The sequence below is a fragment of the Falco punctatus genome (genome assembly GCF_963210335.1).
Source record: "Falco punctatus genome assembly, chromosome: 1".
Taxonomy (NCBI): Eukaryota; Metazoa; Chordata; class Aves; order Falconiformes; family Falconidae; genus Falco; species Falco punctatus.
This window is the reverse complement of record NC_137580.1, coordinates 86,208,905-86,233,960: the sequence shown is the minus strand read 5'-3', so window position 1 is coordinate 86,233,960 and position 25,056 is coordinate 86,208,905. Positions and strand designations below refer to the sequence as shown.

The 25,056-nt window shown below is 45.2% G+C and overlaps 1 protein-coding gene across 6 annotated transcripts in view; it reads left to right on the top strand.

Moving 5' to 3' along the window:
- The first annotated feature begins 5,080 nt into the window (after positions 1–5,080).
- The window catches only part of LOC308058147 (uncharacterized protein), a 40,079-nt gene continuing 20,103 nt past the window's right edge, over positions 5,081–25,056 (top strand). Inside the window, exons 1-2 of one of the 6 annotated variants that reach the window (XM_080373522.1) lie at positions 5,081–5,886; positions 23,889–24,880. In XM_080373522.1, the coding sequence (XP_080229648.1) occupies positions 5,239–5,886; positions 23,889–24,880 (1,640 nt within the window). In that variant the 5' untranslated portion in view covers positions 5,081–5,238. Of the gene's footprint in view, positions 24,881–25,056 lie in introns of all 6 variants that reach the window. The other 5 variants (XM_080373525.1, XM_080373527.1, XM_080373524.1 and 2 more) reach the window with 5 other exon arrangements.

The window sequence follows — 25,056 nt, the reverse complement described above, 5'->3', positions numbered from 1 at the left end:
CATTCTTTAGCAGTGATCTTCGCTGGATACTCTTCCACGGAAGATGTCAAGGACAATATGGTGAAGAAGACTTGAATGCCTGCTCTTCGTTCAATCTGTTGCTTTGATTTTCTTTTAAGAATGTGAGAAGCTGGAGTTTGGCCTCTCAGAGAGAACTCAAATTAAGAACTGTTGAGTCACTAATGTAGCTGTTCAGTTGGAGTATCTGTCTATGTTTGCTTCTTGACCTTGATCCCGTCTCTTTAGGCCAATTTATTGCTTGGGTAAAGCTCCAAAGTATCTCTTTTTTACTTACTAGTTTGCAACATGGCACCAAGCCCCCCAGCTGTAAGAATAACCACTTGTTTAGAGACTGCCACCCAAGCATGCCACAAAGCTGCAGCAGGCTTAAACAGGCTGCCTGAATGAGAAAGAGAATCTTTCATACCAAAAAATATCTGTTATCAGTAACATAAGTTTTAGCACAACAGGAGAATGTCATAGCAGTTGTTTAAAAAGCCAGAAAAATTGTCAAACACTGACACAAATGAGGCCTTTAAGTGCAGGGGTTCCTGTAAATTCACAGGAGACTTGTTTGTGTAAGCTGCAGTCTCTGTCTCCAGCAGTGAAAGAGCCCATGGCTTATGCCAAAGTCTATTCAAGTTCCTTTTGCAGAGCACTCTTTTATTCTTCAAATATAAAAATCAGAAGGTACCATGAGTCCTTTAACCACAGCAAGCCACAGCATTCTTTTACCCTGCAACTAGGCTGCATGCAGGAGCTGCTATGCCGCCTTCTCTTCAAGTAAGCTCTCTCAGACCTAAATAGGAATTGCCTTTTCCAGGAACCCACAGGGCCTTGCCCCTAGAAGGGGAAGGAAAATTTATTAATCTTTGCTCTGACAAAAAGAAAAAAAAAAAAAGCATATAATGCCAAATTAAAGAGCTGAGCTAACAATTCAAATTAACAGGGAATGACAGACCATTTGCAGGGTTACCTACAGCAGGGTATTCTTGTAAGTCACCCTGTGTGTGTGAGATTTGCACTAGTAGGAGGAGTCGGATAAGAGAGAAAAGCTCCATACTCTGCAGAAGCAGAGGGTGGCACTCTCTGCACAGCAGAGAGCCTGTGTGTGGTGCTTTCCAGTTACAACTATTATAGCTACAAACATGTTTTTCTAAATATTTCCTTAGCAGAGATCTTGTTCTCTAACCACTGACAACAGCATGTGCCAATTCCCTGTGCTTATTGCCTGTTTTTCTGCTTACATATTTCTATTATTTGGTTCACTCAGTCTACAAAAATGTCATTAAAAAAGAAACCTGTGCTAACCACATATAAATAGCTCTATTACTGGCAGACTGTAATGAGGCTCAGGCATCCAGTTCTCCTCTCACAGCCACTGAGGAAAAAAATAATTTTATATGAAATACCGACTATGGAACTAGAATTTAGGTCTCCAGAAATGTGAATATTGAAGACTGCCTTAGTATTTTGCTTATATATTTTATTTACTTACAAATTTTATCTATGTGAAACATACATACAGTGTTCCACCTAAGCAATTTTTAGTGTGTGTGTTCTAGCAGGGGTACGTTACTTTCCTGACTCATTTCTATAAACTGGGGAGACACTCAGATGTAACTGTGGCATGTCTGATGTAACAACGTAGCTCAGAATGGACTTAATCAACCTCTATGTAAAAGAAGGCTGGGAAAGCATAAAAAGCTGTGTTGTGTAACCAGAAAGTTTGCAGATGAGACCTCTGGCATACAGAGAATAAACCGAGATTTAAGGCCTTGTTACTGAAAGTATCTTGCCAGTGCCCTCCTCCTGTTCAAAGATGGATTCAGTTTGGTCACACCAGCTGTTTTGAAAAACAGAAACTGCTAAGAGCTGCATTCATTTCTGGGGGGCATTCCGCTATAGTCTCCCTGGGCGAGGAGGGTTACTTTTGGTACCAGGATGCCTCACATATTTAAGGAAATTAATTCAGAAAGTTCTCTTTCCATGTATCTGTGTGTGAAAGAGAGAGAGAGAGTGGATAGAAATTACCGGCTATTAGTGGTTTCAAGCTTAGCTTTCCCACAATAAAAGATTTTTGCTGCCAGCCTGGAATCAGTAAGTTTCTACTTCTTTTTTTCCTGGAAATTACTTTCCCAGCCCAGGGCTACTGGTTAAGAAAGTGCTGCCATTACACACACAAAAGTCCTGTCCACTAACTTCATAAATGTCACTGTTCCACTGAAACATAGTGCTTGCTTCAGCTTTTCAAGAGCCTTCAAAGTGGCACACAACAGTAGGTAACATCGGCCAGCCCTTGGAAGAACTTGCCAAAAAGAGCATGGAAACCTTGAATTTTTCAACAGGAAGCTCAACACAGAGAACAGGACATTTACTTTCTTAAAGACATCTCAACAACTGTGGAAGAAGCTTGGCCTTGCCTTCTCAGGGATGTGCACAGCTGCACCTGCATCACCCCTTCCTGATGCATGGTAGGCATGGGGTACAACGCTGGTCTGGGCTGTGGGGGACCTGTGCAAGAGGTGGGGCTGTAGAGAGTGTAAAATAGGGAATAAAGAGTAAGCAGGAAGCGAAGTCGTTTTTGCCATTCTGTCCTTTCTTGAGCCTTCCAGTAAACCTATCACTGGCCTACCTTCAGCTGCCTTGCACAGCTGTCTGATGGGCAGCTGGGCCAAACACTGGGGGAGGGTAGCTCACCAGCTAAGTGTTCCCTGGAAAGGGGCATTAGAAGCCCTGCTTGCAGGCTCAGTGCACCACTTGCAAGCCTGTCTTCATGGCTGTTACCTTCTGTGGGCAGTTAAGACACCTTTGAGACCTGGTCTTCCATGCTGTGTGGTGCAGGAAGTTGTCCATGCCCATACAAAGTCCCACTACCTGCTCACAGAGGGAGCTCATGAATACAAAACATAATCTTTGTAAGAACTTTGGTTTGAAAGGGTCACCAAGCTGAGCTGAAAGTGCTTATGAGCAGACTACTGTTAAGTTTGATCCTTAATTCTAGATGCTATGTCACTGCTAAGCCATAGGGATGAAGTGCTGTGTGGACAGGTCCTGCTAGCGGAGATAAGGGAACAAAGACACATTGACAGAATTTGTGAGGCCAAGAACAAACACAACATGAGAAATCAGCATACATTTGTGTCTGTGCTACATGCTCAAGGTCTACAGCTTGGAACAGCAACATAGTCCACACAGCAGCCTCTTTGGCTCGAAAGGATTACGGGTGCCTGCACGCAGATGACCCCTGGAAAGGAATCCAAATAACAGGGATGTAAGATCCTTAAAAAAAAAAAAAAAAAAAAAAAAAAGAGCACTGTATTGCTAGACTTGGGCATATTCTCTCTCTTTCATTTAGATATTTTTATATTACTATTCCAGCCCTGTCCAAGTGAAGAAAAAGTCACTTTTTGAATACCCTATTCTGCCAGCAAGTTCTTGACTTATGTCCTCAACAACTGTGCATTAACATAAGGAAACAGCAGATGGAATCTCTGTATTTACTTCTGTCACACAGAGCCTCGTGGAAAAAAAATGGATTTCTTGTTTCAGGGATTTTTCAAAGCTTAACATACATTTATGGTGATATCGCCCTGAGATTTAACTGTGTTAAGAAAAGCAATGCACCACAGCGCTATGCTACAGAGACCAGGCTGCCCTTCAGGCAGAAGTGTTCTGCTTGGAAAAATCCCTTCACTCTCAAAAAACCCTCCTGCCAGAGATGCCAAGTGTCCTGGGTTGTGCATTTATTCAGAATAGATGCAATGTGGTTATATATTCTATGATATATACTTTTTCAATTGACAGGTAACTCCAAGAAATATTACCCAGGAGGAGCAAAATGTAAATGTGAACATGAACAATCACAGTAAATAACTGACAAGGTCATAGCCCTGGAACAACATTTACACAGAATCTGCCCTGAAAAGAGAAGGCTGAAATAAGAATTGGCCACACAAAGAATTATTTGCATCTTCTGCCTTCAGTGCAAGAAGTATAAACAACCCAATTAAGCTATCAAGATACTCCATACGTGCCGTTCCATCGAAGGGCTAGTTCTACATTAGCAAATGCAGATTTCCAGGGTGGCAGCATGGTCCAAGATGGCAGCGAGCCATTAGAGTCCTGCCCCTGGTTCCCTCTCAGCCTTGGGCTAATCATTTTCCAGGTGTCCCCTGTTTGTATAATAAAACAGCTTCATCTCACAAGCACTGCAAGGAATATATGGATGTGTGTGTCATCTCTTTGGGAGTCAAGCATTATTTTCTATAGACAGGACATCAAACTGCTCACCAGAGTAGGTGAGCAGCCCTGGCTGACACGTGAGCTCAGCGCCAGCATGCATTCAGTGCAAGGCTGCTGCCTTGGTGCCTGTGCCCAGCCTCTCCCGCTCTCATTACAAGGTATAAATTCAAGATGTTATGTCCAGTTTACACAATGACATGACAATATGGAAAGCCAAACACAAAGTACATTGGTGCATTTGTGAAGAAAAAGAAAAAAAAGTTTTCTTTGCCACCAGTCCTCCAACTTCATGCTTATGTACGCACCCACCTGGATACCAGCTGAAGGCATTATCCAGGTTTTTTTCCATAGATTACATTGCTCTCTGAAAACCAGGTTAATCTGCTCTTTGGGAAAGAGGAATTCAGGAGCTGGGGTGCCAGCAATGTCCAACAGCCTGGCTAGCCCATCATCCCTTGTCCAGTAGTGACCAGCACAAGAATTTTGGGGGAAAGGTATAAGAAACGCTGTAACAAACACCCTCCTGTCTGGCAGACTCCCCTCCCGTGCCAGACAGCTGGAGGGCTGCTTGTGCTGCTTACTGTGAGGGGGCACCTGAGCACCCAAAAAGCAGCTCCAAGTGTAAAACCACAGTACTTTGTCAAATACTTTTAAAACAGGTAATAGCAACTCTTCCTACAGAATAGAAGAATGAATTGCAGCTAGCAATATAAGTTTACCACCACCTGCAAGGACAGAATCATTTTTGGTTGCTGGGGCTGGTGGGGTGACTGCTGCTGCTGCTGCTGCTGCTTCTGCTGCTGCTGCTGCTGCTGCTGCTGCTGCTGCTGCTGCAACTGGGGGTGGGTGGGTGGGAGTCTCACTTCGGAAACCAGAAAGCTGCCTCAGAAACAAGGCGCATCCCCTGTCCTCCCATGCTCTCCAAAAGGGTGAAGTGGCTGCCGTACCCTGGCTGCTAGTTTATGTGCAGCTCCTTCTCCTTGGGCTCCTAGAATGCCCGGGAAAGTTCCTTCCCTGCCCTTTGCTTCGTGCTCGGATGACACTGGGGTGGTTTTTCCTGCTAGAAAGACCAGAGCCCTTTTCCTATTTCCCATTCCTCCGATAATTCGCTCCACTGACGGGGGGCGGCGGGGCCCGGCGGGAGGCAGGAGCCCCGGCCGGGTGGGCTGCCCGGGCCAGCTGCCCCCCGCCAGCAGCAGGAGCCCCCCGAGCAGCTGCCTGGCGGGCTGGCGCTGCCCCCGGCCCCCGCGCCCGGAGCGGGTACAGCCCTGGGCACCCCGCTCCGGCCCTGCCTGCACTGGGGGGGCTCGGGCAGGGCCCCGCCACCCCCCTGCAGCCCGTGCAGCCCCCCCAGCGCCCGGCCCGGGCCCCGCCGAGCTCCGCGCCGCAGGTGACCCCCCGGGGGAGGGCAGGGGCCGGGAGCGGCCGGGGGAGGGGGCGAGGGGCGGGGAGGCCGGGCTCGGGGGGTCGCTGTCAGCGGCGCCCGCTCGGGGCACGGCGCGGCTCAGCAGCGCAAAGCTCCGCTCGGCTCGGCACGGCACGGCTCGGCGCAGCACCCGCGCTATGGTGCGCGGCGTCCCCGGCGCGGGGCTCGTCCTGGCGGCGGCCGCGGCGCTCTGCCTCGGCGGGGCGGGAGGCAAGGTAACCCCGGCGGGGCGGGAGGCAAGGTAACCCCGGCGGCCTCCGCCCGCCCCGCCCGCCCCGGGCACGGCGGCGGCGGGCAGCGGCAAACGCGGCGGGGAGCGAGTGCCCCGCGGCTCGGCGCGTCGCGGGGGAGATCCGCCGGGACCACGGCAGGTACCGGGGCTCCCGGGGTTCCCGGGCCGAGGAATGCGCCGCGGCCCCCGGGAGGGGGGATGCAGCGGGACCGCCGGGGCGGGGGCGGCTGCGCCGCCTCGTCGCCCGGCGCTGCGGGCATCCCCCGGCCTCTGCCCGCTCGGCGGCCGGCGCCGCGCGGCCCCTTAGGGCTGGCTGCCGAGCCGCCGCGGAGCCCCGCAGGTACCGGGGGCAGGATGCTGCGGACGCCCGTCCCTGGATCACCCTCTCCCCTCCCGCACAGCCAGACCCGAAACCCGGGGCAGGGCCGGTGCAAACCGACAGAACGGGCCAGCCAGCAGCAGTCTGAGCACTCGCCCGGAGGCAGCCCTAGCGGGGGGCAGTCCGGCACACGGAGGGCGACCCAGCCACCGTGCGCAGTGTTACGTTCCCCGCGCTCGCCGGGCCCGTGCATCTTGCCCGTGGTACGGAGAGCAGGTAAACGGTACCGGTGACAGCTCCAGCTCGGCGGGCAGGGCTCTTGGCACCGGCTGGGAGCCGCTGGGGGAGCACTGGGGGAAGCAGGGCGGGGATGGAAAGGCAGAGGAGGAAGCACGGAGTACCCCACTACTAGGAGCAGCTGCGGAGCGAACAGTGGCTCTGCTCTGGGAAGGGTGAGCAGCCCCGGCCCCGCCGAAGTGAGCGGGACTCTTCCCGTGGACCCTGAGAGCAGCAAGGTTTGACACTTCTGATACGGATTCTTAGATCTATAAAACATGAGCCACTACAGTATAAGAAAATAGTATTCCATACATTCTTGTCTTTTGTTAATGCGTGTGTGTATATATATATATATATAAATAAAAAAGGTGGAGGGTTGCTTTCCCTGGTGGAAAACAGCGTTGTAACTCTGCCTGATACACCAGTCCCTGCTACAGCACATACGAACACAGCAAGAACTCTGTGGTTGAAACGAAGATGTTTTCTCTCACTCTGGCATCCTAGTGAAGATAGCTACAGTGAGAACGTCTTAAGCCATGTTGCTGGCACTTTAGTACTACATATTAACTGCACACTCAAATCTATTGAGTTGTGCCGTTGTGAGGTTCTGTCTTTGGTTTCTCTTTTAACTCAGAATTGCATTGCCGAACCTGCAAACCTACCCTCACACAGCTGCATACTTCTCTTACTCATCTACATAACTTGCTTGCTGCCCTGAGCTATTACATCCTTCCTGTGCTAGTTTTGTTCCAACTTTGCCCGTATAGTCAGGAGATGGACCGAGTGTTGGCTGTGTGGTGTGCCTTTGGGTGCACCTGGCCATGGTGGGACACTGAATACATCAGCAAGCTGTATAATTTTTGCTTGATTTTTCTCTTTTCTATGATTCCTACCCAACTTCTGTTGTTCTCTAACTCTGAAATCAGGACTGTTTGATTTCCCTTCAGGCAGTAACTGAACTAAAGCATTGACCAACAGCACTATAAGAAAAGAAACTGCGTCCTTAATGAAGAACCAACAGCATCCTGTATACTTTCCCAGACTTGACTTCTTGCTGTGTCAATTATTCTTTTGATCACATGTTGTCTGTAGCCTTTTAACATACTGGACAATTTCTTTTGCAGAATGAAACTTAAGGCATTTCCTATTGCTTACCCTCCTAAATGTGGCAGTGAAATCTGTGTGTGCAAACATATGTGTGTGTACATTTTTTGCTCCCTGTTTTTGTTTTGTTTTTTTTTTCCAGTAAGTTGCACTTGCTCCTCACTCATCAGGGACTGCACTACGCTGCGTAGGCTTCATTACTTTTATCTTTTTTGACTACATTCTGATAGTGTTGCTATGCTAGTAAAAAAATACACATCCCACTCTAAGTTGATGGTTCAAATGTAGTTCAATTTGGCAGTTGAAAAAAGGTATTCAAAGGCTTAGAAGAAATGCATTGTCTTTCTGGCATAGCGTTAACAATATAAAAGCATAACAGAAACTCCCTTGGCAAGGGCAAAGTCTGCATGCGGTATAGGAAACTGAGTTGTTCTTTTCATCCAGGAAGGTGGTCTCTGCCACTCAAGAGTTGAGGAACTTTGGGATGCTTTGAGGTAGTGTGGATGCCTGAAATGTGTTTTGTGGCAAAGCAGAGCTCTCTCTGGAATCCTTCACTGAGTACTACAGCAATATAAAAACAGGAGTCAGATCAAATGAAAGAAAATTTGAAGATAAGGTGTATGATGTTTCCTCCTGCATGTCTGTATCAGATGGAACAAGATATGTAGATAAGTGGCTTGTTTATCCTGAAGGAAGAATGTAAGCCTGATGAAAGAATAATGTAGTCAAAGTTATGTCTCTGTATGTCCCTAAAATATTATCCCTTTAATCAGATCCCTACGGAGGAGGTCTCTATGCCAGTGCCATCCTTCATCTGCTATTCTTCTGTTCACTTGCTGGCTTAAAGAAAAAAAATCAAGCCTTTCCAGTTCCTTTTAAGAGAAGAAATCTCAGTGATCCTAGACCCTCCAGTCAAAGTCTTAGTCCTGCTCCCAGTGAGGACAATGGCAAAATTCCCGCTGGTTTCAGAGGGAGCAGGATCCTTCCCAAGATCAGTGAAGGATTAAAAAAAATATTCAACTACTAAAATATGCACCTCAATTAGCAAAGAATGTGGCCTGATTAGTAAAGTGTATGAAATTTCAGCTATTAAATTCTACGGCCCTGATCAACAAAGCATGCTGCACAATTGGCAATGTATCCAGAATCTCAGCTACTGTACTGGTCTCCTACCAGATCAACCAAGCATGCAGCTGAATCAGTAAATTATGCAACTGGAGCAGCAAAATATGCACTTCTGATTGCGGGGGGAGGCTATGGAAATTCTGAAACGTTTTACGTTGACACACAATAGGACTGTTATTGGTCAACCTCTGTCTTAAAAGTGGAGGCAAAATATCTAACTTTTATCAAGTCTTTCCAGAGAATTGCTGGACTAGAAAAGTATGTAACTCAAATGGCTCAGTGTTTGCTAGCAGCAGCCCCATTCTTACCAGATGTACTGCACATCTGGTTCCAATTCCAGCTGCTGCCAGGTGTGTGGGTTATTTTAGTAAGACTTTAATGGGATTTTTAGGTCCAGGTAGCTTTTGCTTTATAGGTCACTCCCTGTGAAGCACTGTAAGTGCACCCCAGGCTGCCTTTCTTTCTCAAGAAACAAAGCTGGTAAAGACAAATAAGGCAGCTTCAAAGAAGCTGAAACTTCTGATGGCCATGAGCTTAATATCTATTAATCTCTTTGCTGTTTGTGGAAGTACTGTGTCCTTTGGGAGTAGAGAAACGATAGGTCTTTCCTATTTTCTTTGTCTCTTCATTAATTGCCATAGCTGCATCCTATGTGTTTACAATGTACCTTGGCAGATATTTATTGTGTGGAGGGTTTGGACATTTGGCCAACCTGGGGAGCAGCTACATTCATATATTCTGAAGCAGTATTGGGGCTGTTTCTCCCTGGCTTGAGTGTATGTGCTTTAAAAATCCAACCATAGTAGCTGGTTCTGACCTTCAGAAGTTGTTTTTGCTTGAAGTTATTATTTTTAGTTTATAGAGAAGACCTGCAGGTTGTCCTGTTTCAATAAAGATGCAGTTTCAGGATTTCCATAACTGCTTTTTTTTTTCTTTTTTAATGTCAGGAAGTAAACTGTTACACTGCCTGTGCTCAAGGAAGGGATAAGAATTGCGTTGTTTTACTGCACTGTTCACTTCAGTGAAATCTGAAACATTAGTTGAGTCTAAGAAATATCTGGGCTTGGGTTTTGGTTTGTTTTTAATCCACTACAGCTGGTACATAAAACTGGCTTACATTGAACTTCTTATTTACCAAAATTCTCTCTCATTTCCAGGTCAGTTCAATGAATGATCCTATTTAGTTCTTTTTCCTGTTTGAAATATTTCCTACTCAGTCCAGAGCAGTGCCCCTAAAACATAATTGATTTGGGTCATTGAACCTTTATTTTTCATGCATGTTAGTTTGCATCCCGCCACTGGTCTGACTGGTATTTCAATTAGAAAAATGCAGGCGGATTTCTCCTAGAGGCTAAAGTTCACGTGGAGTCTCTGGCGAAATAAGATCCTGGAGTACGTATCCTGGAACTGGGCAATGATTTGTAACTTTTTTTTAATCCTCTGTCTGGCCAGAATGTTGTAAATCTGGCGCTCTCTTGTTAGCTTCACGCTAAGCAGCAATAATGTCCACAGTGTTTTAGTCCTGATAATTCTAATTACTGAAGAAGCTGAAAGCTGAGAAGATGGACAAGGCTGGCCTCAAGTCCTGCACAGCACACGGGACTCTCTCTTTGTAGAGCTGAACCATGATTCTCTCATTTGCCAAGGCCAGCAATGGAAGCAGCAGCCAAGGTAAGAGAAGTAAGCCAGTGGCAGAAGATTTCTGGAACAGTGTGGGTCATCTTTATGGGAAGGAGCTAAAAGAGTGCAGTACCACTAGAGATGCCAACCATCCTCGGGATGAGAATGCTGAAGTCATTTTTGTTTCTTTACTGTCTAAGTAGGTTGAAGCAAACAGACCTGTTGCACTGGTTTAGAAGGACCCAGCAAACAAACTTTCCTGTGGTAACCAACAAACAATTACTATTCTCCCCATCTGCATCTTTGCATGACAGACCAGGAATGGTGGTAAAATGTTCAAGTCTCTCTCTTCCTGCCTCCCTTTTCTCTTAAAAGACCCCAAACTCATGGCATGTTTGGTACCAGAGAGTGGCTACCCAGCAGTAGTGTAGCTAGACCAGGTCTGGTGTAGCAACTCTTACCATTACACACTATTTATTATTACAAGGTCAGTCTATGCACTGATATCTCAGGCCTATAAATAATAAATATTCAAATTGGCATTCAAATACTTCCTTGAGTATGGGAAGTACTAAATAGAAAAATAATCCTCTTCTACTTGTACAAATCCATGGCAGGAGGAGGGTGGAGTAGGGATGGGGCACTACAGGGTCTTGCATTAATATGTGGAACAATTATACAGCAGTAGCAAAAAGCCTTACCGGCAGCTTTGGCGCTCAAACTCAGCGTTAAGAACATCGCAATTCCTATTACAAGCTCTCAGCAGCAAATGACCTTCTGGTTTGTTTAGAGTATCCTTACTCACATCATTGCCAGTGAAAAGGAGGTTCCAATTTTGGGAGAAGAGAAGGCTAATTTGCCAGTATTTCCTTTCTAGAATTCTTGGGGCCTACTGGCATTTACAGAAGTCATCTGGGACTCCAGGAGAATTTAAATCAGGCCACAAGTACTACTGGCTTGGATTAGTAATGCTGTACGTTGAGGACAACATCTGTATTTGGGTTTGGGTGGAGTCCTTTCATGGTAGAAGAGTAGACAATACCTCTACAGCATCTTTCATCAGAGGATTTCAGAGTTTCACAAATATCTAATTACAGAAACTATTAAGTTATGTGAAATCCCTGGTCCTGGGGGAGTACAGGCAGTCCCATTATGCTTCAATATAAAGCAGGGCTGGGTGGTGTTCAAAGTGGCAGAACAAAAGCAAATTTGCCACATGCAAGCCATAACCTGCTGTGCTATCTCCTTTTCATCCAGTGTTTTGTTCTCGTTTCTTTATATTAGCAGCCAGGTTGCAACATCAAACCAGCCAAACAAAATGGGCTGGTAGAAGCCTCTGTTCACAACTACCGTCAGCTCTGGAGAAGGGACTTCTGGAAGTTTGCTGATCTCTTACTGATCTGTTCCTGTAGTGTTTGCCTTTCGTTACTGTGTTAAGGAGGAGCGGGACTGTAGCAAGGGCCAGGTGCCAAGGGTGCCAGTAAGGACAGTGTCCTGGTTACAGGAGAGCCGGGATGAAATGCCTCTGAAAGTCCAACCTGACACCAATCCCAGAAAAGTCAGTTGCTCAGCCTTTCCGAGGAGGGTGCGCCTCCTCTGTACTGTACTTAATTTGGGATTAGCAATGGGAAATCTAATCCACTTGTTCTACCTAAATCCAGCCCTTTCCTGGTCTTAGTTAGTAAACGTTCCACTGTTATGAATGGCTGTTTAAATTCTTATTAAAGGGATTATTTTTTTTTTCTGGAACTGACTTAAAATGTGGAGCCTTTACTGTCAGAACTGAGGCTGGAAGCCCAGGCTGCGCACCCCCTTGTCCTGAGCCTGTATTACAGACCTGCATGGGTGGGCAGCTCAGGTGAATCCCAGAGCTCACTATTTGAATACAAGAGCCCCAAGGAGCTGCTCATCAAGACTAACTATAAATGCAAGCCTAGCAGGCTGAACACTTTGATTTGCCTCTAAAATCAACAGTAACTTGTTCCAGGTTTTCTGGTTGAAACTTGAATGGGGAAGAAGAAAGGATGTCTGCGAAGCAGATTTATTTGGAAAAATAAACTGCTCACCGGTTGGGACCCTGTAACAACAAACCCAGTGCTTAGTTTTATCTCTGGCTGCAGTATCTGTGATACTTTTTTCTGCTTTCTCCCACACCCTCCCTGCTGTGCCCTCATGGTCTCTCCTTATGCAGGCAGTAAAGTAAAATTTACAAGCATCCTGCTCTCTGAAATCCTGGCAAAGGTGGAGCCTTGGAAATTTCCCTTTGCAGAGTGCACAGGAGGAGACTAATCCCGGAATAACGAGGTGGGGAAAAGAGCTGCTGTTTGTGTACCATCCAAAGCTAAGGATATGCATTCAGACCGTAACAGACCTCTGAATGCCCTGCCTCAGCAGGAGCAATGGCTCATTTAGAAGCCTGGTTACTAATATTGCATGAAAGGGAGAGGGGTTTTCTGTGCTTTCTTTCCTTCTGCTTTGTAAGGATCACTGTCTGGGTCTTCTGCATAAGCCCTCTCACCTGCTAGTGACATGTAGTGAAACAAGGACCGGGGTCTTGAAGAGCTGCAGTAACAAACAGCTCTGCAGCATGCCAGTGGCACTACAGAATATTTGCAGGTTTTGGCTTTCCCATGTGGAATGTTTCCTTCCCCATATGTTTTGTACAATTGACTTCCAACATGTGAAACATTTGAAGTGTCTGGATGAAACAATAGAGTCATGCAGCTGGAAATCCAAGCGCAAACAGCTTGCTTTTTTGCAAGACCAGTTTACACGTATATGTGTGTGTTTTGTTTGCTTTTAAAGATCCAGATTTATTTCCTGGGAAGTGGCCAGCAAAATTTCCATGTGATTGCCTTTCAGTTCCCTTTTCTCCTGTTTCTGGTACTTTCAAAACAAAACAAAGTGGTTTTGGGCACCTAAGCTGCATATGGATTTCATTATCTAAGTCTCCCCCACGTATTTGGGAGGTTATATACATAAAGTTAATTTGGGAACACTAGTTTTACAGATTCCTACGAACATACATAAGTTGCTCAATGGACTTTTATACTGAACTCTACAAGCAAACTTTTACTGCCGTGCTATAGCTTTTGTTTTGTTATATGTTTCATCTGGTTACCAAGCAGTTCAAACAATCTGACCATGTTTTCTAGTCTTTAATTTGAGCTGCTTTGGCCTGTTCAATTTATAGAAAATGAAAACCAGATTGATCTTCTGGAAATTCCTTCATCACCCTTGTTAGTTCCCACCAACCCTATCGTTTACTGTTAATTTTTTCTATGGTATGTTGTGTACACTTTGTTAATGAGATTTTGCGCTAGCGGAAAAAAGACCTATGCTGACCTATTAAAACCCTGAAGCAAATGGCCGTGGCATCTTGAACTCTTCATTACACTGCCTTACTTTTATTTATGATGGTCCCATCATATTCACAATTATTTGCCTGAGGAGACACTCTAAATGATGCCTTTGTTCCTCTTTCTAAAGCTTTACATTTTTTTGTATGTTTGAATGAGGGTATTTTTTTGGGGAAAAAACCCACCAAAAAACCCCCCAACCAACCAACCAACCAACAACCCTAGAACAGGGGTAGCAGCTTTGTATGGATGAAGGATCTTGTTTGATATGGCAGCTTACATCTTTGTTGGAAAATCTATTTGTCTCCTGAGTGTCCAGTCACAAGAGTCAGCTCTTTCTTTTTCTTTTTCCGTCCTCTGCGAGGATTACTGAAAAGTCCATGAAAAAAAGCTGGTTGTGAATGTGAATTCTAGCACTCCCTGGTGGATGTTACCTTAGATATGTTGTGTGCTTCCTTAGCCGTAAAAGGCTAATGTTGGGATGAAAAGGGAAAACCAATGTTCAGACTGTTCTCATAATGATGTCTCACTTGCATTTGTTACAGGATAAATTTATGAGATACTAGTGACAGGTTTCTGCTTAAAATAGTTCTAATTGATGACTGCAATAGTTATAGTCCCCAAAGGAACACTGCCTAGTCAAGTGGGTCTTTCCAAGCACTGGATTTGCATGTTTTAAATAGATTTTTCAAATCACTTCATAGAGAAACAATCTGGCTTTTGTCCCTTTCAGACTGAGATGATGATGAAGAAATTAATATTGCAGTGGGGGGCTGCAGTGAAGGATGAAGAATAAGACCTGTCACTTAGTTTCTAGTAGAAGCACTTGGATGTAAGTGTGTCAATGATCAAAGAAAAAACAGGAAATGTCCTATGCCTTGGCCTAGGTCTCTCCCAGAGCATTTCTATCTGTATTTCACACTCCTACCAGTATTTTATCCACTTAACGAGCGTGTCTACACCTTGGCATACAGCAATTACCAAGTAATCAGCGAATGCCAGTGTTACTCCTGGGGTGGTAACTTCAGCCTGGGAAGCTGTCAGATAGCAAATGTACCCATAAGCTGCCAGGCTGCTGCCAAGCCCAGAGAAAAACTATTAATCATAAGATTTTCTAGCCTTAAAAATCTAAATCAAAGAAAGAACTGAATGAGGAGAGAGAACTTTGCTTAGCCAGACTTAATGTAGCTGTATCTTGTGAGACGTCTCGTAGGTGAACCCAACTCAGTCTTAAGAACTGAAAGGGGAGAACTAAAACTTTTGCCTGTTTAGGACACAGGGAAAAAAAGAGCAAGAATGGTTTTATTGTCTTTTCAGTATCATGAGATTTCAGCTATGAACCTTTAGAAAGCTGAGTTAGCCAGTAAGCCTCCTAAAGTCCCACCTTTGCTGAGAGGGGGAGATAATCTTTCAGAGGGCTTTTAAGACCATCTCTAACTCCTGCTCTGAATTTCCCTCTGCAGGACACAACTCTGGCTTTTGTCTGCAGAGGCAGGTGAGCCAGATTAGCTAGCAAAGCCCCACATCCAGAGCTGGGTGATCTTCCTTCATGGCCTTACACAGGAGTCTTGCATCAGGTACTCAAAATATTTGCGGCCACTGCAGAAAATTCTGCCTGTTGCTTGTAACTACAGTGTAGGCTGGCATCTCTGGCTGAATAAGAATAAACTGGTTTTGCTTCTCACCTGAACCTCCCCAAAGCAGCAGAGCATTAGGTTGCCTTTCCTCCAGGTGCTCCAAAGGCAAGTACAAAATGTCAAGTTACAATGTATGCCCAGACAGCATATACTGCTGATCATGCTATGGAAAGCTGTGCTGTTCCATGGGTGATTGTTTGGAAAACAGCCCCTGTTTGTGTCGCTGGGAACAAGCATTTTTTTGTAAGGAGAAAAAGGCATTGCATCTCTGGAGATCCATGAGGAGCTCTGTTGTTCTCCGCAGAAGCTGGAGCGCGTCACTGTGCCTGGTGGTTGTCCGAGCGCCCATGTTTGTTTTCTTGTAGTTTTCCTTTGCCCTGCATCCTGTTCTCGGAGAGGATCAAGGAGGAGGGATGGTGACCTCATGGTGCAATTATGCAATCTGCTTGAGGCCAGGTATCAAAACACACTGCAGCTGTGAAGCTGGGACCTTGTGTGGCCGGGGGCCCCGGCCTCCTGGCTCTAATGAGCTCGCTGACCTTCTCCTGCCGCTTCTTCTGCAGCTGCTTTGATTCGCGGAGGTTTGCTGTGGCAATGGGCTGCTGCACTTTGGCAGGCTGCTGCTCAAGCTGTGGCAGCTACTGGCAGGCGTTGGGAGCTGGCCTCGGGGACCAGAGCAGGTGAGGATACCCTGAGCCCTGCCAGCCTTCTGTCATACTGACTGAGCCTACTTGCCTTTGTCCAAGGGTATGCAAACATGACCATCCTCCCTGATCGTTTTTTGTTTTGTTTTTTTTTTCCAAATAAGTGAGGAGGGAGTTGTCTGTTCTCCAGTGAAATACAGCAGCACCTTCCAAGCACTCTTGTTGTGATGCTTGAGCTCAGGGCTCAGCTGCAGCAAAGTCACATATGGGAAGAATAAGTGAAAATAGCATGCCCGCAGTCTGAGGCATATTTGGGCCTCCAAGTCCTCAAGGCTCATTCAGACTTTGCATTCTTTGCTCTAATTGCTACACTGCATTCCTGCTTCCCTCCCCTACTCTTGTGACAGTATTTTTATTTTCCTTGTCTCCTGCATCAACAGGCTTTGATAGCCTACTTCCCTTCCCACCTGCATATTTGTTCTCTCCAAATGTCCTGTAAACCATTAAAAACATCAGAAAACTTGGTGATAGCTGTGAAAACAGAGCCATGTGAAGCTGTCTGAGGCGTGCCAAGAAGAAATATAAGACGTCAGGTTCTTTTCTGAAAACAGGACTTGTAGCATGGAAATGTCATATCCATAATCACTTTCATGTGGTGGAAATGCTGTTACCCACCACTGAAATAACAGAGCATCTGCTGAAAAAAAGGCAGGTTTGGTTTTACTTAAATCCAGCAGGTTGCACTTCAAGAAATATTAGACCTTTGTTTAAAAACATGAGTGCAAGGTATTAAAAACAAATGTATGTTTGGGCCAGTTTGAGAGTCCCACAACTGGTCCCTGATCAGTGCTTGTGAATGTGAATGTGTTCAGGGAGCAAGGAGGGAATACAAAGCACGTGTGCAGGACTGGAGAAAGACAACAGGGAAAACCCTCTCCTAATAACTAAGCAAAATGTTGGCAACTTTTTTTATACTCTGTCAATCCAATGTCCTGATCTACTTCTGCCCCGTCTGCTACTTTCAACCATCCAGAGCTACTTGAAGAGCTGCCCTAACACAGGACAAGCAACTCTCCCTTTTTGCTGTTGCCTTGTGCTTTTAACAGCAAAGGCAATTTGGCGGAGGGGGAAACAGTGATTCCAAGGTACTTTCAGGAATTCTTGTACTGCCAGGGGGAAAAATAAGTTCAACATACTGCTGCTGTATCTAGTTCACGCTAATGAAAGAAAATAAACCTTCTGTGCAAAGATGAGTTGAAAATGCAAAATTAAGCAGAGGGCTAATTTTATAAAGTTTCCGATTAACTTTGTCCTCCACTTGGAAAAAGTCCTACCAGCTTTGATCTCTAGATCAGTCAGCCAGTGAAGTAAGTGTGGTCACTTCTTAAGCTAGCAGACTGGAGCTTTGTAGCTTACTCTTGGGATAGTCTTTCCTCAGATCCTGTATTTGACAAGCATCCAAAAAGCTCAGGCTTCACTAACTTGGAAATACTGTGAGAGGAGAACTTGGGGCTTTCACTGGGAACCACAAGAATTGTATTTCTGGGAGCTTGGCAGCTAGTTCCAGCCACGTCAGCAAGCAAAGACTTTGTATTTTGGTTTACCCCCTTAAGCTGGGATCGTGGAGTGACCACTTTCCCTTTTTCATTCTCATTCTCTTTTTAAAACCCAAAGTTGAGCTTTTTTTTCTGCTTTGGCTGAATGTTTGGGCCACTTTGTATCTCATCCCAGGTGGCTGGCTCTGTTCAAGTCTCCTCGTGAGTCCAAGTGAACTTTAACTCAGAATGAACCTCTGATGCTTGGAGGGGAGCAGGAGGAAGTAAGCGAGATACCATACCTCACCCTGCGTGTTTTGAGTGATTGCAAAGATGTTGGTGGAGCCAGAGCTTTAAAGAGGTCCCTGGGGCAGAATAAAATGTGAAGGAGCTGGTGAGGTAGTCTCAAAGCATTGCCAACTCTTTGAAAGAAACACACATGTGTGTGCATGTGTGCACATAAGATGTTTTTAATTTTGGAGGGGCGAGAGATCCTAAATAAAGCTTGCTGGATTTTCACTCCACCGATACTATGGTGAGCTCATGACTAAATTTAGTCATCCAGACTGAACAACCTTGGATTCTAAGACTGCATCCATCTCTGTCCAGAAACTAATTGCATACCTCTGTGGCTGCTGTTGAATCAGCTGTAGGCAGACAAGATAAGGCTACTGTAGAACTGCCATATGCCACCGGCAGTCCTGCTCTGGCACCAGGCAGCTGCAGTGTGTTTTGTTTTTTAAAGGAAGCAGAAAAGATCTACCTGGGGAGAGGTTCTCGCTTCCCTACTCTTAAAAAAAATAAATTAGTAAAGGATCATTTATATAGTGGGGATATTTTACAGGAAGGGACAAAACAAAATAATCTTTTGGTCAAAAGCACGGGGTCGTAACCAAGTATTTTGGCTTCAGAGTGATTTTTTTTTTAAGAGCCTAAGGTCTGCATAAACAGCTTCCATCCTCACCTTCATGTATTATTCTAGTATTAAATCTTTATAGTACGGTCTTCAAGCAAAGACCAAAAAGCCCTTTAACTTGGATGAGGAGACAATACATATCTGTTCCTGAAAAGACAAATAAATGCAGCACCTCTTAAATGTTCAGTCAGTTTAAACTGTAGTGCATCATTCAGTCTCTGTCATTTCCAGAAAGAAGTGGAAGTGATCTTTTTAAGTCTGTCTGAAACTGGAAATACGTGTGAGAAATGCACAGGAACTACATGCACAAGACGTTAATAAGGGGGCAAAGTAGGTTATGATCTTTGCACATCATTTCCATGCGAGCCTGCAACCGGGTATCTCTAGGAAGTGTGGCCTGGCCTCTGAGGATGTCTTGGAAACGTAGTGGCTCAGCTGTGTGCCTCCCAGTTTCCTTTGCTGAGGCTTTTGCTCTGACTCTGGGTACACACCAAGAGAATTTGCTATTTCTTGGGTGAGTACGTTATAAAAGAAAACAAACTACATTGGACAGGTCCCAACCAGAAAATCTGAGATTGTGCTCACAGAGGAATGACAAACATCAGGACAGGATGTCCTCCTTCCTCTTCTTTGAAATAAATACACTTTATAAACAAACAGTCTTTAAGATGAAAGCAAGACAGCGTCCTCCAGGATGCGGCAAACACCAGCTCCTTGTAACCAGCATTAACATGAATGAAGAAGATTTGTCGTGACTACTACTTTCTGAGCATCAGCAAAACCTACGAGCACAAATGGGCTGAGGATTTCCCTAGCCAGGACCTTGCATCACTTCGTTCCCACTTCTTTCCAGCAGGGTTTATGTCTTTACAAGCTAAACCACATGGCCACGTCACCTCCTCTTACCAGCTACATGTCACAGCATCTTCCCCACACTCCCCAGGGCCCCCAGCGTCACCTCATGCCAGAAGCATTTCCCTCTTGGAGGCAGGACAGAGAAGCCAGAGAAGGTCAGCCCTGCCTGCTTCTAGTGACTGGGACAGAGGCTGGTCGCCATCATTGAGGAGCGCTCGTGGGCCAGCTGAAGGCTGCCATGACTTGTCGTTCATGGCTCGGGTGGAAGCAGTGAGGAGGGTCTCCTGGCATTGATGTAAGTTGCCACAATAACTTGTCCTGCCCTGGCAAAATGAAGAGCTTGCTTCCACACCTGCCTCTGATCTAGCTCTAGTCTGGTGCCTTCTTTGGCACTGTGATTAAAGAAAGGGTGTTAATTAAATTATTCTCGTAGTGAGCAGGATTCCCTCAGAATGCATTGATTCCGTGACAATGTTCCTACTAGAATAATGGGGGGCTACATTTGTAGGTGTTGTGCAAGCACAGAACAGAGCTGAGGATTACATTATTCCGATCCTTTCTGTTCATATACTTGGCTGGGCCTTATAATGAACTCCCATCTGGCCAAAAGAATTCTTTTCCCCCTTTCCTGCATGAGAATTCTGCTTTTTACCAGTGCCACCTGATTCTCAAACTTCTCAAACCAAACTGCTGTTTGGTGTATAATGCCCAGTTTGAAGAAATCCCATGCTGGCTTTGTGCTCACCCCTGCATATCAAGGGCTTGCTCTTTCCTTGAGAGACGATGCTCCTTGGGAAGCAGGCGCTGGTGCCTGCAGTGAGATCTCTGAGTGATGGCTTGCAGCCACTGGTGGCCACATCTGTTCCAACCCAGCACAGCTTTATGTTTCAGCAAAACTCCCAGGCTCTCTACAACTGCATTGGACACTGATTTGTTGCAGACCTATGCTTCAGAGGGCAGCAGAACACTCGTCCCACCATTAGGGCACCACTGCCAGAATCCCCTATGAGGGACTAATGCAGGGTCCTCCTTAGCCTTGTGGTTCCTGGTGTAGGGGCCTTATAACTCCTTACATATGCATATCTTAAATAAGTAGCTCAAAGCTGGTAACAGTCTTAACTACTCATATCTAGAGAGTCCAAATGCCAGCACAGGAGAGGCTGAGTGAGTGCATGGCAATAGGGTGTTTTTTTAGTAACAGGCACAGATTAAAGCTTCTGAGCTGGCTATGTAGTGTGAAAAGGGGAAATGCAATGCCTTGATGTGTTCTGAAATACCCAGCCATTGTGTTTCTGGGCAAGAAGCAACAGCTGAGATTTGGGTTACTACTTCTCTGCAACCTACTAGATGCTCTTCCCCAGTTACTCCAAATCAGAAGGCAGGCAGGGGACATCTGACCCCAGCGGGCTGCAGGTTCAGACCAACACAACTGTTTTAAATGTTTGGGACTCCTAGCCGGAGTGTGAAGTACTGAAAAGCAGATGAACAGGACTGGTAATCTGGTTATCCCTGCTCATAATTGACCTAATTGGTGTGGGCATATATCAAGTGTTGTTTTTTAAAAAGCCAACCACCTACCATTTGCAAAGATTAAAAATGTGCCAGATTTTTTGCATGCCTCTGTCAAAAGCCCACAAGTCTGTAACTTGCTGCAGAGGGGAACATCTGTGTCTAATTGATGAAACTCAGCCTTCATAGTGGGAGATTCAAATGAACTAAACATTTTTTTCAGTCATTCAGTTGTGGATTATAAATTCATCAGAAATCCTTTCCCCTCCCTTTCCTTGGATCTGTCTTGCATTTCCTGTCCCTTGTGGGTTTCTCCCCCTGGTCTCGGAGCAAGTCTTGAATCTTTTTGGTCTCCCAAGCCATAATAAATGAATAATTCCCCCACTGCCGTGACCTTTCAGCCGTATTTCTGGAATGCACATGTTGCACAAATTCCCCCCCGCTCTATTCCCGTCTGGGCCTGAGGATGCAAGGTACCTTTTGGGATTCAGCTGGATATTGCAGCCAACTGGTGGCTACGTGGCTTGTAGGGGAACAAGAGGTATTTGAGTTTGGATCTGAGACTCCTTGGATGTACACAGGGTCTGAAAGATAACTCTCTTCAGATGATGACAGGTTCCAGTGAAAATGAAGGCAGAAAAGCCAGCCTATCCTGAGAGCGGGGCTGAGGGATTTATGGGGGGGATGCACCTACCCATTCAGCACTTTGTTGATTAATCCCATGGGATCCACTGAACTGATGGTTGCTGCTTTTGGGTGTTAACAAAGTCTTATGGTAGTAGAGGTGAGCTGCGAACGCCTCCAAGTGCCTTCTCAGTGTCTGAAAAAAGGCAACTAGATCAGTTCACATATTCCTCAAAATAAAATCTCAACCCTCCATCATTGCCAATTTAGGGAGGTTTGGGCCAATCTGTAATCCTCCCACACCCAGGAGTACCACCCCGCAATAGCAGAAGCTCTGGTGCACATTCTGGCTCCAAATCTGGGTATATATTTTAGTCAAAATGTTAGGCATTATTTACTGTTTCTTGCTATGCAAATATCTTAGTTAAAAGTGAGCTTAAAAGACTAGCATGTGACAAAGGCAAGTCTGCACCAGTATTCTGGAACAGAGGAAAGGAATATGAGAAAAGTCACAAAAAAGCCCTCTTCCCTTCTTCTAAGCATAGTAGCTATCCCTCTCCCTGAAGGAAGAGGAGCGTATTCACTGGAAATCAGCTAGTTTTCAGTAAAATCCAAGTGATGACAAATGTATCTGTAATTCTGATGTGTATTAGCAAACAGATCTAAATGTTAGGATCTGTAGCCCCTTAAATGGACATAAAGTTTTGCTACTTTCACCTGGATTTTTACCATGACTTAGCTAATTCAGACTAAACCCCAAAACTTTACCTCCTAGAGAAAAGATCAGTGTATTTCTGTTAATTTATTTTGGTATTACATGCTGTGGAGCTCCTAAGGCATTACACAGAGAATAATATGTATTTGACACATTAATGTAGTTTCTTTTCCACTTGAGACTTCACACTTTTTTTTGAAGATTTGCTACCTTCAAGTCCTCCATCCCAGGTCCCTTAAATGAGAAGCCTATAGTTCATTCCACTATAATATAAGCTTTTTCAAAAACAACATTTTTGAAAGTCAGACTGGATTTCAAGTTGAACACAGAATACAATTTCCACCCACACTGCTCTTTTGGTCCTTTTCTACTGCCATCCTGCCACTCACCCCAAAATCACTCAGAATATGAACAGCACCTGCTGAAACATAGAGGTCATGCCTTGCAGAACAAGTCTGGCTTTTTGGTTTTATTTAAGGGCGTTTAACAATTAACACTGTATTTTTTTTCCCCTTTCCATTTCAATATGAGCCAAGGGGAGGGACTAAGAGGGAAAAAAAATCTGGAGTATTTTGATCTTTGTGGCTTTATATGGACTTCATAAGCTTTGTTTGTTCTACTGCCAGGCTTCCTTTGTGTTTAAATAGATAACAGACCAAGACGACTAATCATTTCCAATAATAAGACCCCACCAAACCCAAAGCATTCGCTTTCTTTTCCAATTAATGCTTGTAAACTCATGCTCCTAGACAGGGCTTGTGACCTAAGCATTTCTGAGTTATTTTTTCCCCCTTTTCAAAAACAATTGCCTGAGGTGCAGACAGGACTCCGTGCTCTCCAAATTTATGAAAGAATCTTGAGAAAAGGCTGTGAGAGCATCTTTGGGAGAAGGTAGTTGTAAATACAGTGTGTGAAAGCAGCCCCATGTACCTTTCGAGAAGCAGTGGCACACTAGTGCCACCGTTTACGGGCTTCCCTCCTCTTCGGAGCCTGAAGGCTATTTAAAGGGAGGCAAGAAACAGCAGCTTTCACATGGGACTGTTGCTGTTAGGTAAAATGCATGTTGATTGCTAGTTTGCTAGTGAGAGCTGGTGTCTGCTATCATTATTTTGAGAGACTTTGCATTTGAAGAGAAAACAATTTACCCAATCAAAACCACCTAGATTTTGCTGCTTATTGAGGTAAATATGAGGAATGTCTTCAAAAGAGAAGATGAGTTGGATGGATGAATCATGGGCAATCATCAATGCAAGGGGCTTTTTTAAATTAAAAAAAAATGTTTTTGCAATGAAAATAACACAGAGTTCAAGATGCCAGGGTGACAGATTTTCCTTTAGCTTCTTAAGATTTTTATCATGCAACCAGCTGTTCAGGACAATGTGTTTGTGCCATCAAAAAGTGGTATGTTAGCCAACAGCAGAAATGGATGCTACTATGATCAGTAGTAGAAAGTGAGAATTACGTGAATTAGTTGTCTGGGTTAATTTCTGTGGAGGCTGATCATTCAGCACATGCTCCCGTAGTCTCTAAGATTGGCTTTCTATGTTAAATATACTCGATTAATACTCCAAGTGGGAAAGCAGAAGATGGACTTATACAAGCTTAATGAATTCCCCTTCCTTAAGACTCTCTCATATTACCTCCTTGAAGGGAAAGAAAAGAATAGGACCTTCAGTAGGTCCAGCAGGCTGCATCCTGTATATAATCTCTGGCAAGATGTATGCTTATTTGTTTTATTTCCCAGGTGTATTATTCCTGTGGTGCAGTGGTGGAATCCATGGAAAGAGGCCTGATTTTATCACCAGGTTTTCCAAATAACTACTACCCAGGGACACACTGCGTCTGGCAGTTTTTCATTCCCATGAGAACCCATCTTATCTTGGAGATTTTTGACTTTGACATTTTTGAGAGCTCTAGTGAAACCCCAACCCCCTGGGATGGCCTTCTAGCACCTGCTAAAACAGGAAATATGGACATGCCTTCTCTTGAGGAAAACCTGGACTTTGCTCTCCACACTACAAAACCTTCTCTCCAGACCTGGATGTCAAAGGTGGTTCAGAACCTGAGTAGCACCGGAGATGACTCAAAGGACCTTGCTAGTCACCTGGACGGACTTCCAGGAACTGCCTCGAAAAAAGATGAAGCCAAACAAGCATCTGAAGAAAACCAGTCAAAGCAGATGAAGGAACCCAAGGCGAGTATCAAGGCTCAACCAGAACTGCCGTTCCCTGTAGCTGGTAGTGCCACAATGTGGAGGCAAAACACCAGTGGCCTGGAAACAGAAGAAGATTTGAAGGGGAAAGTCTTGCTCGCCCACCTAGCTGCTAGTGAGAGAGATGAAGTTACAGTAGAGAGCTGGACTCTTCCCACAACAGTATTGCCCATGGAAATCTCCTCCAGCCCGCAGTCAGCGGTGGATGTCTGTCCCCATGATGTGCTGTATGTTTCTGATCTCATCACATTTTCCTCTCGCTTCTGTGGACCAAATTCACCTTTAAACAAGACCATGGTCTTCGGTTCATCTCTGGAAATGGTTGAGGTTATCATGGAACTGATCACCACCACGGACCGGGGCAGAGGCTTTGCAATGCTCTTCGAATACAAGAACATCTCCGAACCTAACACTGTAGATGCTGTGAGGCAGGAAAGAAAAGAAAATGTGACGATGCTGGCAGTTGTAACAGGGATCGTCTTCCTTGCACTTGCTTTGCTCTCTGCCCTCTGCATAGCTTGCAGGTAAGATGACATGTATCTGAGCCTTTGAAGCGCGTGGTATTATCCATACAGGAAAAAGATGGGAAAACAAAGTTACATTTGCTCTGCTCTGCTCATGCTTGGTGTCCTTTGAATGCAGTGAAGTTTGTTGAACCAGAGGATCAATGCTAGCCACTACTCCTGCCCTGGGCTCCTTA